Below are 16,181 nucleotides of genomic sequence, written 5' to 3'. Positions count from 1 at the left end.
TCCAGCCCTGACACACAGCTCAGCACCCATCTAGAAACAATGGATTCTTCCTTAAACCTCAGGAGCTGCTAGGGAGGGCCGCCTAGATTGTTTCAGGGTGCTTCCCTCTCCCAGGCGAGGGCCAGGCGGATCAGGAGCCCTGGAGCCGGGGCCCCAGTGAGTCCCTCCTCTCGCTCGGTATCCGGTCGACAACTTGTTGCCTGCCCCCAGCCTCATCCCTGCCCTTCCCTAGAACTCTTCAAGGGCAGACAGAGGCCTCTCTTTGACCTTGCCCCCCAGCTAACTCTTAACTGCTTTGCTTCCTTTTTATTGTTTTCTGTTGTCTTGTTCCTGTTTGTGTTGCCGTTGGGCTTCGGGCTCCGGGTAGGATGAACTTTTAGACCTTCAGTTGCAAAGAAACCTAGAGTATTTGGATCAGCAGGTAGGCAGAGCTGGTGCCCCCTCGCCATTCCCCTGCTCCCCCCGCCACCCCATCTGTCTCCCTGCTCCTCCCCACCTCCTTCTCGCCCATCCATTTGACAACCTTTGTTGGCACCACCAGGACACAACAAAGTGGCTTATATTTTGGTTTGCGCATTCACACCCCCTCTCCTCAAAGCCCTTTAGGGCAGCTGGGAGTTTCCTGGGGAAAGGAGAATAAGAAATGACCACATGAATAATTAATGCCACCTCCTATTTGTTCAGGCCAGCTGGAACTGGGGGGGGTGGGGAGAGGTGGGCAGGCGGGAATTTGCATTTCTGCAGGAGAGAGCAGCGGGGGCGGTGGAAGGGGGCGGGGCTGAGCAGCCAGGCTCAGCCTAAAAATGCAAGGGATTCCCTGCGGCCTGAATCTGGGAAACTATCTATCCTAGTGCACAGGTGGTTATTAAACTCCACAGTTTGTAAACTGAGGACTACAGACTTGCCCTAGGATGGTTTTTTAAAATTATATTAGTTCCATATATTTGTTAGTTCCTCTGCCAAGTTCTTTTGCATACGGGGCTCGTGTTCTCCTCAAGAATTCCGCATGGCAGACAGAGTGTTAGCAACCTCGTTTCATCTGGAAGAGTCCGTGAGTGTTCCCATAGATGGAAGTGATTAGCTGCAGAGATCCGGCTCCAGGCTCTAACCATTGGCTACCTTGCCCTTTGAAACTGAGGGGCGTCGAGACACGCTGGGGGGTCAGGCTGCTGGGCCTTGATTTGAGCACATACTCTTACCTAAGTCCAGATCTGCGCTACAAATCACAGGGGACCTGGGCATCCCCAGTGTGGCCCGGTGGAGGCGGCCCGAGGTGGTGAAGTTATCATAGTAGGAGTCGTAGTAATAGTAGTAGGAATGGCGGCCGCCACCGTAACTGGGTGCTTTCTCTGTGCCTCATGCTATTCTGAGTTCCTTATAGATCCTAAGGCATTTAGTCTTTGTAACAACACTGCAGGGTGGGTACTGTTGTTATCCCTCTTTAGAACTGATAAAACTAAAGAAACAGAGAGGTTAAGTAACATGCCAAGGACACACAGCCAGCGAATGGTGGAGCTTGGAATGTGACTCTGAGCTTTTGATCCAGTTTATGGCTGAGGAGATACCTAATATACGAAGAAGCAGGAGTCAAACCTCCTCAGGATGATTTTATGCTCTTAAAGTTGCAGAAAGAACATTAAACTTGAAATCAGAGGCTGTTGCTGAAACAGTTGGTGGTTCTAGACACCAGTCATATGCCACATAACCTGTTGTCTCACGGGCCTCCGTGCCTTGGTGGGATCATCCTCATAGAAGGCCTTGGGCACTGGCAAGCCCTGATATCCACATTTTAATCAGCAGGGACAGCTCCCAGCCCTCACGAACCTTGCGTTATTAGTTCCAGAAGCAGCACGTGGTGTCCACACCACGAGTATTCCAGTCCACATGGGGACGAGGCTCAGGGTGCCAGCCCAGACTGGCAGTGGGAAGTGCGGGCTCGCGCCTGCAGGAAGCAGGGTCTGCAGTGCCCGGAGTAGCGAGGAGCAGGGCTGAGTGGCCTCGGGGCTCCTGGGCAGGCTTTCCTCTCTGCGGCCCATCTACAGTGCCTGGCTGTGCCAGCATTCAGTGCCACTGCGGGGCCCCTCCTGGGGCTTCTGCCCTCATGGACAGGCTGGGCCCTTAGGCTGGGAGCTTCAGAAATAACCCTTCAGAGGACCTCCTCTAGATAAAGGATAATAATCTCAAAAGGGAGTTTTATCTGATAAGAGTCTAGGGGCGCCTGGGCGGCTCAGTCGGTCAAGCGTCTGACTCTTGGTTTCAGCTCAGGTCTTGATCTCCGGGTTGTGAGTTCAAGCCCCATGTTGGGCTCCATGCTGGGCATGGAGCCTACTTTAAAAAAAAAAAAAAGGGTCCAGAACGTGGAGTCAGACATTCTAGTCCCAGCTCTGCCATTTACAATGGTTTTTTGTTGTGTTTTTGTTTTTTTTTTAACTTCAAAATGTTGCTTCATCTCTCTGGGCCTTTGTTTTCTCACTCATAAAATGGGACATTGTAGAACCTGCCTTTCCCGCCTCCCAGATTTGCTGGAGGATCAAGTAAGAGCGTACATGCCAGCACTGGGTCAGGCGGTGGTGAGGAGCGCTAACTGCTGCGATGATTATTTTATTCTTTTCCTTCTGACATTCGATTTAAAATATTAACTGAGCACTTTATGATGTATAAGGCACTGCGCTAGGTGCTTTCTCACAAGATTTGACATTTTGGACAGACAGAAGGTGGCATAGAGGAATCCTAGAGGCAAAGCCCACATGGGCCAGAAGGTCCCCCAGAGCCACAGTTCGAATGGGAGCAGACCAGGGTGAGAACACTCTGGCTTTGCCTTCTTTAGTGCTTGAGATCCACTGGTTGGGCGGGCAGTGGGATCAGTGCGTGTCCAGGCAAGACCTGGGCCTCTTTGCCCTCTCACAGCCTGGTGTGTTAGCAGGTCCCCCCCCACACACACACACACAGGACGCAGGCATGGTTCACAGGCAACAGACACACGTATACACACACCATACACAATCACACACACACCACACATGCATGCCCTGTGCACAATAAACATGACCTCATACACACAGGATTCCAGGAAGATGGGGGCTGACTTGAGTTCTGATCCTTCCAGAAAATGGGGCTGATGTCCTGTTGACCGTGAACTATTTTATGAAGCCTCAACCTCCTACTACAACTGCTCTTTGGAAAGCCTTTTAAATGACACTTGATGCCTTCAAAAAAATTCCAAATGGGCTAAAGAGGTAGAGAGATCAGATCCTAGGAAAGCCTTTCAAAATGCTATGGACTCTGCAGATGGGGATGGCTGGGTGCCACTCGCCCTGTCCCCAGCACACAGAAGCAAGGCCACCTTTGGGTTGCCACCTAAACGGGTAAGAGGGAAAATACGTGTGGGCCCAATGAAGATGGGGGAGGTAAGAGCCAAAAATGTGAGGGCCTCCTGAACTGTGACCCCAGAAACTCTGCCCTAACGTGGCTCTGTCCCTTCCCTCACTCACCTCATCTCCCCAAAAAGCTTTTCCCACACGACTTTCCTCTGTCTTCTGCTACCTTGTCCTGTAGGTTGATGAGTTAAAGGGACATAGCCAAGGACACGCCCTAATATTTTCACTCTTTGATGCCATTAAACTGGAACCAGGGGGCGTAAATGACGGCATCTCTAGTTGATTTGCTTGGCTTGTCTTCCCTCCCTCACCCCCTCTCCTCCCTCTCCCCTGGCCTTCTTCATCTCTCTCTTTCCCCCTCCGTGTTCCTAATGATTCTTGAAACACAAAGATGACGTGTCAGAGAACAGTGTTCGAGTATCTGCTGTCCCTTTAACGCGGCTTGCTTGTTTTGGCCTCCTTATTTGCGCCCTAGCGTCATCCAAGATCGGCATGGATGCTACCAGCCCAGCTCTGGAAACCGTGTTTAGCAATCCTTTCTACTCTAGAGCCAAGAGGTGGGCTGGGGTCGGGGAGAGAGAGCTGTGCCTCTTTGTGAAGGCCCATCCAAAGAGCGGCCCCAGGGTTTCTTTCTCAGCTGTTGATTTAGTTCAAATTTGGGGAGAAGGGTTTTCCTACCTGCCAGTGTGGTGTTTGACCAAAGCAGCATGAGGAAAAGAGGCGGGGCAGGGAGTTGACCTTGGCCGGTGAGGATGGGACCTGCCGCACCTCTCAGGCACCCTGGGGAGAGTGTCACTGGGCAAGGGGTCTCTTGAGGGCCAGCGAGCGAGGGCACAGCAGCCCCCAGCCCCCCTTATGTGACCTTTCCTCGGGGCACCTTCAGTGCTGGTCCCGGGACGGAGCTCACAAGGGGTGAGCGACAGGTAAAGCCGAGCAGAGGGAGCTGGAGACCCCAGGACAAGCTGCCCTTTCCTGTTTCCGGGGAAGTGAGCCCAGGAGGGAGATGGGGAGATAGCTCCATGGGGGTCCGAGTTTGAATCGTCCGTTCCTTCCTCTGCTGCAGATGAGTGAGAGCGAGACTCTCATCAGTATGGTGAACCGCATGGTGGAGAGCTCCTCCCCCAGGGCCCAGATCTTCATGCAAGTAAGACCTCCGCCTGGCAGCATGGTCCCCGTCAGCACCATTTCAGCTGCTTGTGCATGGTCTAGTCAAGCCATTTGGGCTAGGGTTTGCTCTGCCCTACCCGCCCATCTGCCAGGCCTCATCTCCTGGGCCCCGCCTTGTCTTCCTCCTCTAATTCCGCTGTGTCTCCTCCATTCTTCACGTTCATGGGTGAATCCAAGGCCCATTTCTCAAACCATCAATACAGCCGGCACCGACATCCCATACCATGCCAGCGATCGCAAATCTGCTTTCTCAAGTCCAGGACTTCTGTTTCATGTTGGGTATCTTCTTCACAGACATCTTCGAGGTTCAGGGCACAAGGGGTGTGATATGGAACCATCTGATGCCCCAGTGGTGTAGAATGTGCCATGGTCGCCGGATGTGTCACCAAGACTGGGCAGCATTTGCTGGACCCAGACATACTCCCGGTTAAGCACACCCCGCCCCCACCCCGCCCCGTGACTGGTGTGCAATCTACCGAGATAATCATTCTCAGATGTTTTCGGGGCTCATTCCATTTCCGCATGTCTCATCCTCAAAAATAGCCACGGATTAACTGTTGTTCTCAGGGTTGTTCCCAGTAAGCCATCCGGGATCTCTGCACCCCCGGAGTCCCTCTCCACAGGAGACCCAGAGGCTGGGGGAGAGACAGGAGATCCTGAGTCAGAGCTGAGCAGCATCCCTGTCTCCATAAATCAGCCTGAACAATAGGGAAGGACCTAGATGGGGCTACGCCAGGCTTCCCAGCCAGGGCCAAAGAATTAGCTCGGGTTCCCGGACTGGAAGCTGCCAGAGCTGATGGACCACGGTCTCTGACAAGAACGGAGCCAGGGCTGTCCGCTTCCCTGCCCCCACACGCCCCACCCGTCCCCTGCTGCTGTAACCAGCGTCATGTCCCCGCAGGTCCCTCCGTACCCAGAAGTGTTCCGGGACGGTCTCCACACCTACAAGTTAAACGAGCAAGACACGGATGTAAGAGCAGCTCTCCTGCTCCCCTGTCCTCTCCAGTCCCTCCCGTTGTCTTCCTCATCTTCGCTCTCCTCCGCTGGGGCTTTTCCTCCGTTCATCTCTGTCCCTCTGGTGGCTCTTCACGCCTTTGACTCGTGTCCTCTCTCAGCACAAAGACAACATTCCGCCTGCCCCTTCCTCATCCCCCTTCTTTTCTCATCCTTCTCCCTTCCCCGCCCGCCCCGTGCTGGCCGTGTGTGTTTCTCCACGGAGCCCTAGGCCCTGTCTCCAGCAGTGGGATCTGCTCATTACAGGAACACGGACTTCCTTAGGAGGTGCATCGGCCAGCCTACACTGTGCCCACGTTGGCAGTCGCCCCTAGGCCACTAGAGGGAAGCACACAGCCCTGCCCCTGGCCTCAGGGAGCTCCAGGGTAGTGGGAGATGCCAGGTAGCCGTGGGTGACAGCATATGATTCCTGTGCCAAATGGGATGGACAGTGGGTGCTGCAGGAGGGCAGGGCAGTGAGACCATGTGGGCCGGTGGGTCAGGGACAAAGCAGGTAACAGGTGAGCTGGGCCTGGAAGTTAAAAGGCCCAGAAGACAAGATGTGGCCAGTAGAAAAGAGTCAAGGGGGTATTTGAGGAACGGCGTGAATAAAGGTATGGATATTGGAAAGCCTAAGTCTTTCCAGAAGAGAAGCGTGGCCTACCCTGCCTCCTTCCGGTCACCACTGGTCTTGCCTGGGTAGTGGATCTGCCCAGTAGGCCTGGGAGAGTTTCCATCCAGGCAAGGGCCAGACCTCAGGGGGATCCCAGCGTCAGCCATCCTGAGACCCTGGGAGGAGAGGAGAATAGAGTCCTGTGAGCCTGGGGAACCGGTTTACATGGTTCACTGGTTTTCCTAAGACTGCTGGTTCCGGCACCCTGCGTACTCCCCCCGGTCCATGCCCCCCCTGGGAGGCCAGGCCACATTATCTCCTCACCCCTTCTGGAATCGGAACCCCCAGGAGGAGGGGGATGCAGGAGCTTAACATTGAACTCCCCTCTACAGCGGACTCACTTCCTCAGAGAATAAGCACATCTCCCCTCCCGGTAGGCCCTTGGGGAGTCTCCTGAGGTGAAGACCATCTTCCTGTTCCCAGGAGCCTCCAAGGTCAAGGTGAAGAAGGCTTAGGGTTCCTCCGCAGGGGAAAGGAGGCAGTATCCAGAGGCCAGGCCCTTCCGACCCGTTTCCCAGGTCCCCATCAAACCATGTCCTTCACCCCCTTCTCTCTCCCTCCCTTCCCCCAACCCCCTCGGGCCCCCAGAAGCTGCTGGGCAAATTGTGTGAGCAGAACAAGGTGGTGAGGGAGCAGGACCGGCTGGTACAGCAGCTCCGAGCTGAGAAGGTGAGAGCCAGGGGGTGGCCTGGAGTTGGGGGCATGTGGGGAGGCTGGCTCGGGCAGGTGTGTGGTGCTGTCTCCCCCCTAAGCTGCCAAAGCCTTGTCTTAAACTTCTGTCCTGCCCTTAACTGGGACTGCTGGGGCTCAGGCCTCTGCTGCTCAGAATCCCAGAGAGGAATCATCAGGGCTGCTGACGGCCATTTCCCTGCCTTCTTTCAGGAGAGCCTGGAAAGTGCCTTGATGGGGACCCACCAGGAGCTGGAGATGTTTGGAAACCAGCCTGCCTACCCGGAGAAGCTGCTGCACAAGAAAGAGTCCCTACAGAACCAGCTCATCAACATCCGTGTGGAGCTGTCGCAGGCGACCACGGTACCACTCTCCCCCCATCCCCGGTCCACGTTTCAGCACCAGCGCAGGAGGGCCACCCCTCCCAGGCTGTGCTCGCTCCTTCCTGACTCTCCTTGGTGGCCGAGAGCAGGGTGCTCTTGGCCAGAAGGGGCAGAAACGAAAGACCTTAATAGTGCCTTGCTGGGGCGCCTGGGTGGCTCAGTTGGTTAAGCATCTGCCTTTTGCTTAAGGTCATGATCCCAGGGTCCTGGGATTGAGCTCCGTGTCGGGCTCCCCGCTGAGAGGGGAGTCTGTTTCTCTCTCTGACTCCCCCCCCCTCTCGTGCTCTCTCTCTCTCTCGCTCATTCTCTCTCAAATAAATAAAATCTTAAAAAAAAAAAAAAAAAAAAGTGGTGCCTTGCCGATAGGCAGCGAGCATGCCGGCTCGCTCACTCCATGGAGTCTCCTGCAAGGAAACAGGCTTCTCTTTCCACAAACTGTTCCCGCCCTGGGATGCGTTCAGGGCAGGGTGAGGTCGAGGGCTCCTGATCTCGTTGGCTGCTTTCACAGCTTTGCTGCCTCCCTCTGTCCTTTCCCCTGGAGAACCGGGACCCCCGTGCAGGGCTGCTGGCCCGGTCATTCGCTGTGGGCGCAGGGCAGACCCTGCAGGACCGACTGCCTGGACAGGAGTTCTGCGGTGCCACAGCAAAAGGGCCCGGAAAACATGGTCCAGAAGGGTGGAAGGTCTCTAACCCCCAGGGAGCAGACACCTCTGGGTTTCCTCTCTTTTTGCCCTCCACTTTGGGTTACCCAGTCTGAGGAAACCAGGAGGGGGTGGGCATGGTTTGATCCCCTTTTGGCGTACCCCCACACCTGGAGAGAATTCTGGTTTCTGTATTTTTCGGCCTGCAGTCGGATGGGCCACTGTTGGGCTGTCATCAGAATGTCTCAGCCCTGGGCCCTCTCCTCTGGTCCCTCTGTGCCCTTCTCTGAGCCCTGCCAGACCCCAGGTGCCCTTGCCCCAGGCCCTGTGGGGGGTCTGGGGAGGAAGGCTTTGGCACTGGCCACTTTCTCAGTAAGCCCTCCCCCACCCCCCCACCCCCTCCCGTTGCAGGCCCTGACGAACAGCACCATAGAGTATGAGAGCCTTGAGTCAGAGGTGTCTGCCCTGCATGATGACCTCTGGGAGCAGCTCAATTTGGACGTCCAGGTAAGAGGGGCCTGGGCAGGAGGGGTCAGTGTGCCCTCCCTTCTCCTTTGGGCCAAAACAGACCAAAGTGGCTTCCTTTCTTGCTTTCGAGATCTCAGAGACTTGAGACAGGGAGTCGGTCCTGAGACAAAAGACAAGGTTCACATCCACTTAAAACAGATGCTTTCTGGACGAAGACTATGTGGGATCTTCTTTAGTTCCAGCAGATCATGAGGAAGGAGTAAAGCAGAAACATGAGCGCGCTAGGTTAGACAGAAGATACTTCATGACTGGAAGGCTTTAACACATCGATATACATATGGATGTAGATCTGGATGTGGATAGAGATCCACATGCGGGGAGAGATGTGGGCATGTGTGCAGCTGTCTCTCGTGACCTCCGAAGGAGTAGGCTGTGTGGGAACCAGCCACTCAGGACCCTTAAGATAGGAAAGAGGCTTCGCTTCGCAGGACGGGTTAGAAACACTCTGCTTGGAGGCAGGAGGCTGCACATATTGACCTTGGGGAGTTCCTGTTCTTTGCCTCCCTCGATCTTCTCTACCCGGGCTCTGCCTCTTCTCTAGCTAGCTTTGCAAACTCTGTCTCTCTGATGCAGTTCATGCCCCCGACTTCCCCTAGTTTCCTTCGGGTGACAAAACTCACCACCCCACATTGCAGCTGGTTAGGGAGGCGGAGGTGAAGGCCCTCCTGGTCCAGAGCACCTGAATGCTTGCGTGTCCTATGGGCAAGCCTGACTTTCAACACGAACATTTTAGGGGGTAGGAAAGCATCCTGATCAAGGGCACCAGCTCTCAAGACAAATAGATCCAGACTCAGATGGCGGTCACACTGTTTTACTAACAGAGGGTCTTGGGCACAAGTCTCTTCATCTCCAAAGTCGGGACACCTGCAGCCGGTGCCGCACAGAGTTCTCGAGCAGCTGCAAGGAGTTAGTGTTTGCAGAGCCCTTAGCGCCGTGCCTGGCACGTGGGGTGGAGGGGCGTGGGGTGCTAAAAAAGTGGTACCTATGATTTTTCAAAGAATGCAAACTCTAACTGAATATAATTTCATGAATACTTAGGCAGACATTGGGTGTCGGTATTACAAAAGGACCATTTGGATGGAAAGAATATTAGTCAATTGGAAACCCTTGCCCTTGACAACAGGCTACCATCGAGGGTCCACCTAGAGGGGCATTTGCTCCAAGACCACCCTGATCTCCCCCGGGGAAGCTGAGGCTGCATGTTTACCTAAAGGGGCTCTTGACTGTGATGACAGGTCCCTCTCCCCTGGCAATTCCCAAGTTCCGTTTTGTAGAAGCTGAAGAGGCAGACGCTTCTTCCCATGGGGAAGATGAATGTGCTGAACGGACATGTGAGCGTGTGCACGTGTGCAAGGCTCCTGCCTCCTGCTGGCCCAAAGGGATGCGGGTGTGGGGGGGAGAAGCCTGGGGCCCTCCTCACAGCCACTTCCCTTGACCTGCTCGCGGGCGGTTTCAGAATGAGGTGCTCAACCGGCAAATCCAGAAGGAGATCTGGAGGATCCAGGACGTGCTGGAGGGGCTGAGGAAGAATAACCCATCCCGGGGCACAGACACGGCCAAGCACAGAGGTGGGTGCCTTCTCCACCAGCCTCTTGAAAGGCTCACCAGAAATGCTCGGGGGTCTCTGGCGTCTGCCCCACATCTGTCAACTCATCCCTCTCCAGGCTCTCACACGGTGCGCAGAGCTAGTCAGGGCCTTCTCAGGCCTCTGGGATCTTCCCCTAGGATGGTGGGTAGGGCTCCCTTCATCCTCCCCTCCTCCCAGAACAGACCAGGCAGGCCACTCAGAGATGTTGTTGACCCTGATAGTCTAGATTCCTCCCCAGAAAGGGTCAAAGAGTACCTGTGCCTCCCCACCCCCACTCCCGCCCAAGCCCATGGGCCGGGTGGCGATCTGAAGCCCTGGGACTTTGGGCTGGCTTTCTTTGATGTCTCGGAGGCAACAGTGTTCTTTCCATCCATCATCTAACCCCTGCCCAGCATGCTTCTCCACGGCCAGCCTGCATCCCAACCCTTGGAATAAGTCCCTCCATCAGGCCCGAGTGGCCCTGAAACCTCCCTCCCATGTCCCTGGGTCCTCCCCTGCCTCCTCCACCTACGGAGCCCACCCCTACCCCATCCATCCCTCACCTCTCCTCTCTGTTTGCCCCCCAGGAGGACTTGGCCCCACGGCCACCTACAGCTCCAACAGCCCCGCCAGCCCTCTCAGCTCCACCAGCCTCACCAGCCCCCTAAGCCCCTTCTCTCTGGTGTCCGGCTCGCAGGGGTCCCCCACCAAGCCCGGGTCCAGTGAGGTAAGCTGAGAAAATGGAGTAGAAGGTAGGTGGGGGAGGGAGGGAGGGAGGACCAGGTCCTCGTTGGCCTGAAGGACACAGACTCTGTGTCCATCTCTGCCCCAGAGGCCTCCAGGCCTAGTGCTTTGGCTTTCTGTCTAAGGTGGTCATTCTCACACCCAGTTTGGTGAACTTCCTTCAGAATTTTTCCTTTCCTTGCTCTCATCGGCATTTGTCATCTTTAGCCTCCTTCCGGGGAAGTCTCTTCCTGAACTCCAGGACGGTTAACAAAGATACCCAACACTTAGTAGGAATTTAAATCCAGGACTGTTCCAGCATGTGAGAGGGTTGAGGGTGGGCATGGGGAGCAGTATCCTAGCTAGTCAATCAGCAGGTGTTTACTGGGGCTCTACACGGGGCAAGGGATGGGGTGAGGCCCTCTCAGAAACATACATGTGCATGCCCAAGGCCCTTCTCCCGGGGAGTCCAGTGTCCAGGGGGGACCATGACTGATTTATAGGAAGCAGCTAGCCTCTGGAACTTGGCAGCGTGTGTCTCAGTGTGGACCGTAAATGCCCTGGTGTTCCGAGGAGAAGGTGGAACTTTCATTGGGACAGGTAGAGGCACAAGAAGCGTCACAGACAGGAGAGGGGGCAAAAGCAAAGACACAGGGGTGCAGATGTGCCCAGGGTGATGGTGAGGCCAATGAGCAGGGAGCTTCGTAGAAAAATTGGGGAAAGGTGGGGAGCGGTGTACAGGTGGGCGCTCGGCCAAGAAGAGCCCTGAAGCTAGGCTGAGAGTTCACTCCAGAGCTGGAGCTCCCTCCAGGTTGCGGGTGGGAGTTTGGCAATCCAGGGGCCCACCCGAGGTCCCCACGATGTCACCTGTCCCCTGCTAATGCTCTTTTCTTCTGCTCTCACAGTGGCTGGTCTCCTTCCTCCTAATGCTCTGGCTTCTCTCTGCCTCAGGAGCCCGGCCCACCACGGCCCCCCCTCCCCAAAGCCTACGTCCCCCTGGAGTCTCCTCCAAACGTGCCGCCACTCCCTAGCGAGAGCCGCTTCTGGCCATACCCCAGCTCCCCTTCCTGGCACCGCAGTGGCGAGCCAGCCAGGGGTCAGGTACCCAGCACCCTTGGGTCCTGGAGGGCAGGGGTGGAGGGAGTGGGGTGAAGGGTCAGGCAAGGGGACCAGGCAGGACACAGAGCCATTTTTTCCCCATTGCAATATTAATTTGCCCACTGCTGCCTGGTCAGACTCCAGGATAAGGAAAGGGATGGCAGAGAATGCTTTCCCCTTTCTGCCCTCTGTGGACAGAGGGAAAATGAGTGTCGCCCCCCGCCCCATGCCCGGGCTCCTGCGCAGCCCCTGGCTGTGAGTGGTGGTGTGCCCCACATCCTACCAGCGCGAGCAGGCAAGGGAAATCGAGGGACCAGCAGCGACGGGTGCCATTCCAGTCCCTTCCTGCCCGCCTCAGACCCTGGTGCTTCCATGCCGTCTGTCTCTCTGCCTTGTGTGTCCTCTTGGGTCCCATCGGCCCTGGGGTGTAAGCTGCTCTGTTCTGGCTCCCCAGCCTCTCTCCCCAGGAGAGAGGTACAGTTAGGCTGGGAAAAGTTTGCGTGGTGAGTAGTCCTGTGTCTAAAACCGGGAGTCATCTTTTCACCCTGGCACAGCTGCTGGGATAAGCACAGCCCTGAGGGGTTGCCGGTGAGCGGGGCCGAGAGGCAGTGTCACTTCCACTTTCCAGACGAGGGGAGGCGAAGGGGCTCACCCATGCTCTCGCAGTGGACTCGAGCTGGTGCTTCTGGCCTCTGGCTCAGTGTTTCTGTGTGTCCCTCATGAAGACTTAGACTCTTTGGCTGCACCACGGGAGCGGGGCGGGGGGGGTTGCCGATGCTGTCTGAGGCCCCTTCTCGTCTCATGATTCTGCAAGCCCTCAAGCTAAGTGCACGTTTCCGTCCCCCAGAATCTTGGTACCGAAGCCCACCCTTGGTTCTCTGGCTCAAGTTTTGGGTGAGATCCTGACAGGACCCTCAGAGATCCTCGGCCCTGTAGCCCTGTCCCCCAGCCATTCCTCCTCTCTGGCTCACAGCAAGTCTGTGCTTCTTGGCACTCGCCAAGAGGCCTGGTCGGGTTGAGGGGCCTCTCTGCTGGGCCTTGGCTGAGGGCCTCCTGGAAGCCCTGAGCCCTCGCAAGATGAGCCAGCGTTGGCCGGCCTTAAGGTGGCATGGGTGGGAGGCTCCATGGCGTCCCTGCCTGCTGCCCAGCTGACACACTTAAGAGTCTGCTCGTCCTGTGTTTTCAAGGGTTTGTGCTCCAGCCATTGCAAAGCAAAGAAACATCCCTGAGGGCCAAGTTCCCAGCAGTCCCCACAGCATGGACCGTCTTCTTTCTTCCCCCAGCCCAAGGCAAGCCATGAGCAGAGCAAGAAAGACCCCCACCAGACATCACCCCTGGATACCACTAGAGACAACAGCCTTGCGCCCACCAGGCAAGAGGTGGAGGCAGAGAAGCAGGCAGCTCTCAACAAAGGTACTTCCTGTCCCATCCTCCCCTAGAAGGAAGGCCAGGGGTCAGAGAGGAGCCCGGAGAGGTGCTCCTTCACAGCCAAAGAGAGCAAGTACCCACCCATTCTGGGCCTTTCATCTCTGCCGCAGATGGGACTGAGCCTCCTCCGAGAAGCAGGCTCCCCGTCTCTCTGCCCTCCTGCTCTCCAGAAGGCCTACTGGCTGTTCTGTCTCCCTACAGTTGGCATTGTGCCTCCTCGGACAAAGTCGCCTGCTGATGAAGAGCTAACTCCATCAAGGGTGGTGAGGAGGAGTGCCAATGGGCTCACCAATGGACTGTCCTCCCGGGTGAGTACAGCCTGTGGGCGCAGAGGCCCAGATGGGCCTGAGCTGCGCTGGGGGCCCAGGGGCCTGTGTGTGTCCACCCACCTCTCCACCATTCAAGAAACCCAGGGCGGGAGGAGGAAGGCAGGACAAGCGGTAGGAGGGCAACAGCCCCACTGGAGAAGTCTTCCATCAGGGAGACGTATCAAGGGACAAGGAAGATACACATAAGAAAGATAGAGGAGGGGCGCCTGGGTGGCTCAGTCGTCGAGCATCTGCCTTCGGCTCGGGTCATGATCCCAGGGTCCTGGGATCGAGCCCCGCATCGGGCTCCCTGCTCGGCGGGAAGCCTGCTTCTAGCTCTCCCACTCCCCCACTGTGTTTGCTCTCTCGCTGTGTCTCTCTCTGTCAAATAAATAAATAAAAATCTTTAAAAAAAAAAAAAAAAAGAAAGAAGAATAGTTAGCAAAATATATTTTTTTAAATATTTTGTTTCTTAATTTGAGAGAGAGAGAGAGAGAGCATGGGCGGGGGGGGGTGCAGAGGGAGAGGGAGAAGCAGACTCTCCTGCTGAACAGGGAGCCTGATGCAGGCTCCCCAGGACCCTGGGATCATGACCAAAGCCAAAGGCAGACGGTTCACTGCCTGAGCCACCCAGGCGCCCCTTCACAAAATTATTATAATGTGCCAGGGATGAACTACAAATCCAGCAAAAATCAACGATCAGAGTCAAATGTGCTGACTTAAGGCAGTAGACTCATTTCCTGGGGCTGCTGGGAAATTGACAAAGCCCCCCAAACTTGGGGGCTTAAAAACAACAGGAAGTTTATTCTGTCACAGTTGTGGAGGCCGGAAGTGCACAATTGAGGTGTCAGCAGGGTTGGTTCCTCAAGAGGCTCTGAGGAAGCATCTGTCCCATGCCTCTCTCCTAGCTTCCGGTGTTGCTGGCCATCTCTGGTGTTCCTTGGCTCGTAGACACAACACTCCAGTATCTGCATCCACCTTCTACTCTGTGTCTTCTTCTGTTCTGTCTCCTATAAAGATACCTAAGATTGGATTCAGGGTCCACTCCAATTCCCGATGATCTCTTCTTGAGGTCCTTACCTTAATCACATCTGCAAAGACCCTTTCCACATCAGGTCACATTCACAGGTCCTACGGGGTTAGGACGTGCACATATGTTTTAGGGGCCATTCTTTAACCCACTACAGACAGGCTTCCCAGAGAAGGGACAGTGAAGGCATTAGGGCAGATGAGGACGCTGGGAGTGGGGGATGCGCACCCGTCAGAGCCCTCTTCTGCTGTAGCAGGAGCGCCCCAAGAGTGCTGTGTTCCCTGGAGAGGGCAAGGTGAAGATGAGTGTGGAGGAGCAGATTGACCGCATGCGGAGACATCAGAGCAGCTCTATGAAGGAGAAGAGGAAGAGCCTGCAGCTCCCGGCCAGTCCTGCCCCTGACCCTGCTCCCCGGCCCGCCTACAAAGTGGTAAAGTCCTCCCAGCCACCCCTAGCCTGTGACCAGCCTGGACTGAGGCAGCTGTGGGGGGGGGCATTGAGAGAGGGGCTGGGAAGGACCCAAGTTGGGCACCTGGGAGAACGGTGGGTGCGGGGGGAGCCTCTCCCCACTAGGCAGAAGATATACTGCAGCAAGTGTTCCTTGCATGTGTTTAAAGAAAAATGACTCACCAAAAGGAATGCATTGATGATTTTAGTTGAAAAGAATTATACAAAATTCAGTTAATAGAGAATAGTGCAAAATTCAGCACCCAGGGATAGCCATCACTTACACATGTTTCTAGAGCATTTTCTGTGTATTTAGCCCTGGGCTGGGTCTACCGTAGATAATCTTAATAGCACACTGGTGCGTGGCACCGTGCAGTTCTCAAATCTCACGTTGTTTTGTTTAGATCTTTCAGCAGTGCCAGGTTAGGAATTACCACCCCTGTCTTAGAGATAGGGAAACACAGTCAGGAGGAATTAAGGATTCTGGGACCACATGGCTATTGAGTACGGAGCTGGGAGTAGCCCCAGGCATCTGCCAAATTTTTCTTTCCACCACATTTCAGAAATACAGGAAAATTATGATCAAAAGTCCTACCCTCAAACAGCTTACACTCTCCTTGGTGGATTGGAGCTTCTATAATAGGAATCCACTAAAGACCAGTGTAGGACACACTAATCCAACTGCCTAACATATATGGCACAGACCGTGAACACAGGGTACAGCCGGGTGGGAAGTAACGAGTCCTGATGAGACACATTGATGAGATTTGGCCTCTGGGCCTTTGCAGGGGGGGCAGGCTTTGGATAAGCAGCATGGAAGGAGGTTAGCTGTCCCGCAGTGGGAGCGGTGGGGTGGCGGCCAGATTGGGCGTGATGAGCAGGGACAGTGAGGACGTGGGCCTGCTCAGGGCTGCCTGGAGGCACGGGTGGCAGGGGACAGAGTCCCTGTGTGGTCATGGTGGTGCTGTCCCCTAGGTGCGCCGTCACCGTAGCATCCACGAGGTGGACATCTCCAACCTGGAGGCAGCCCTGCGGGCAGAGGAGCCTGGTGGGCAGGCCTACGAGACGCCGAGGGAAGAAATTGCCCGGCTTCGCAAAATGGAACTGGAGCCCCAGCACTATGATGTGGACATCAGTAAGGAGGTGAGT

The 16,181-nt window shown here is 55.6% G+C and overlaps 1 protein-coding gene across 3 annotated transcripts in view; it reads left to right on the top strand.

The window, feature by feature from the left end:
* Window positions 1-16,181, top strand: part of PLEKHA6 (pleckstrin homology domain containing A6) — a 136,574-nt gene that overhangs the window by 110,353 nt on the left and 10,040 nt on the right. Inside the window, exons 13-25 of one of the 3 annotated variants that reach the window (XM_073884440.1) lie at window positions 368-421; window positions 4,441-4,521; window positions 5,446-5,514; window positions 6,799-6,879; window positions 7,093-7,242; window positions 8,315-8,410; window positions 9,888-9,999; window positions 10,586-10,725; window positions 11,673-11,822; window positions 13,103-13,232; window positions 13,449-13,555; window positions 14,839-15,015; window positions 16,008-16,175. In XM_073884440.1, coding sequence (XP_073740541.1) covers window positions 368-421; window positions 4,441-4,521; window positions 5,446-5,514; window positions 6,799-6,879; window positions 7,093-7,242; window positions 8,315-8,410; window positions 9,888-9,999; window positions 10,586-10,725; window positions 11,673-11,822; window positions 13,103-13,232; window positions 13,449-13,555; window positions 14,839-15,015; window positions 16,008-16,175 — 1,515 coding nt within the window. The remainder of the gene's footprint in view (window positions 1-367; window positions 422-4,440; window positions 4,522-5,445; window positions 5,515-6,798; window positions 6,880-7,092; window positions 7,243-8,314; window positions 8,411-9,887; window positions 10,000-10,585; window positions 10,726-11,672; window positions 11,823-13,102; window positions 13,233-13,448; window positions 13,556-14,838; window positions 15,016-16,007; window positions 16,176-16,181) is intronic. The other 2 variants (XM_073884442.1, XM_073884441.1) reach the window with 2 other exon arrangements.

The sequence above is a fragment of the Callorhinus ursinus genome, unplaced genomic scaffold, assembly GCF_003265705.2.
Source record: "Callorhinus ursinus isolate GAN/ISIS: 27379988/994484 unplaced genomic scaffold, GSC_fseal_2.0 scaffold57, whole genome shotgun sequence".
In the NCBI taxonomy this organism is placed as follows: domain Eukaryota; kingdom Metazoa; phylum Chordata; class Mammalia; order Carnivora; family Otariidae; genus Callorhinus; species Callorhinus ursinus.
Note: the sequence above shows the minus strand (reverse complement) of the source record. Positions and strands in the feature narration are given on the sequence as shown.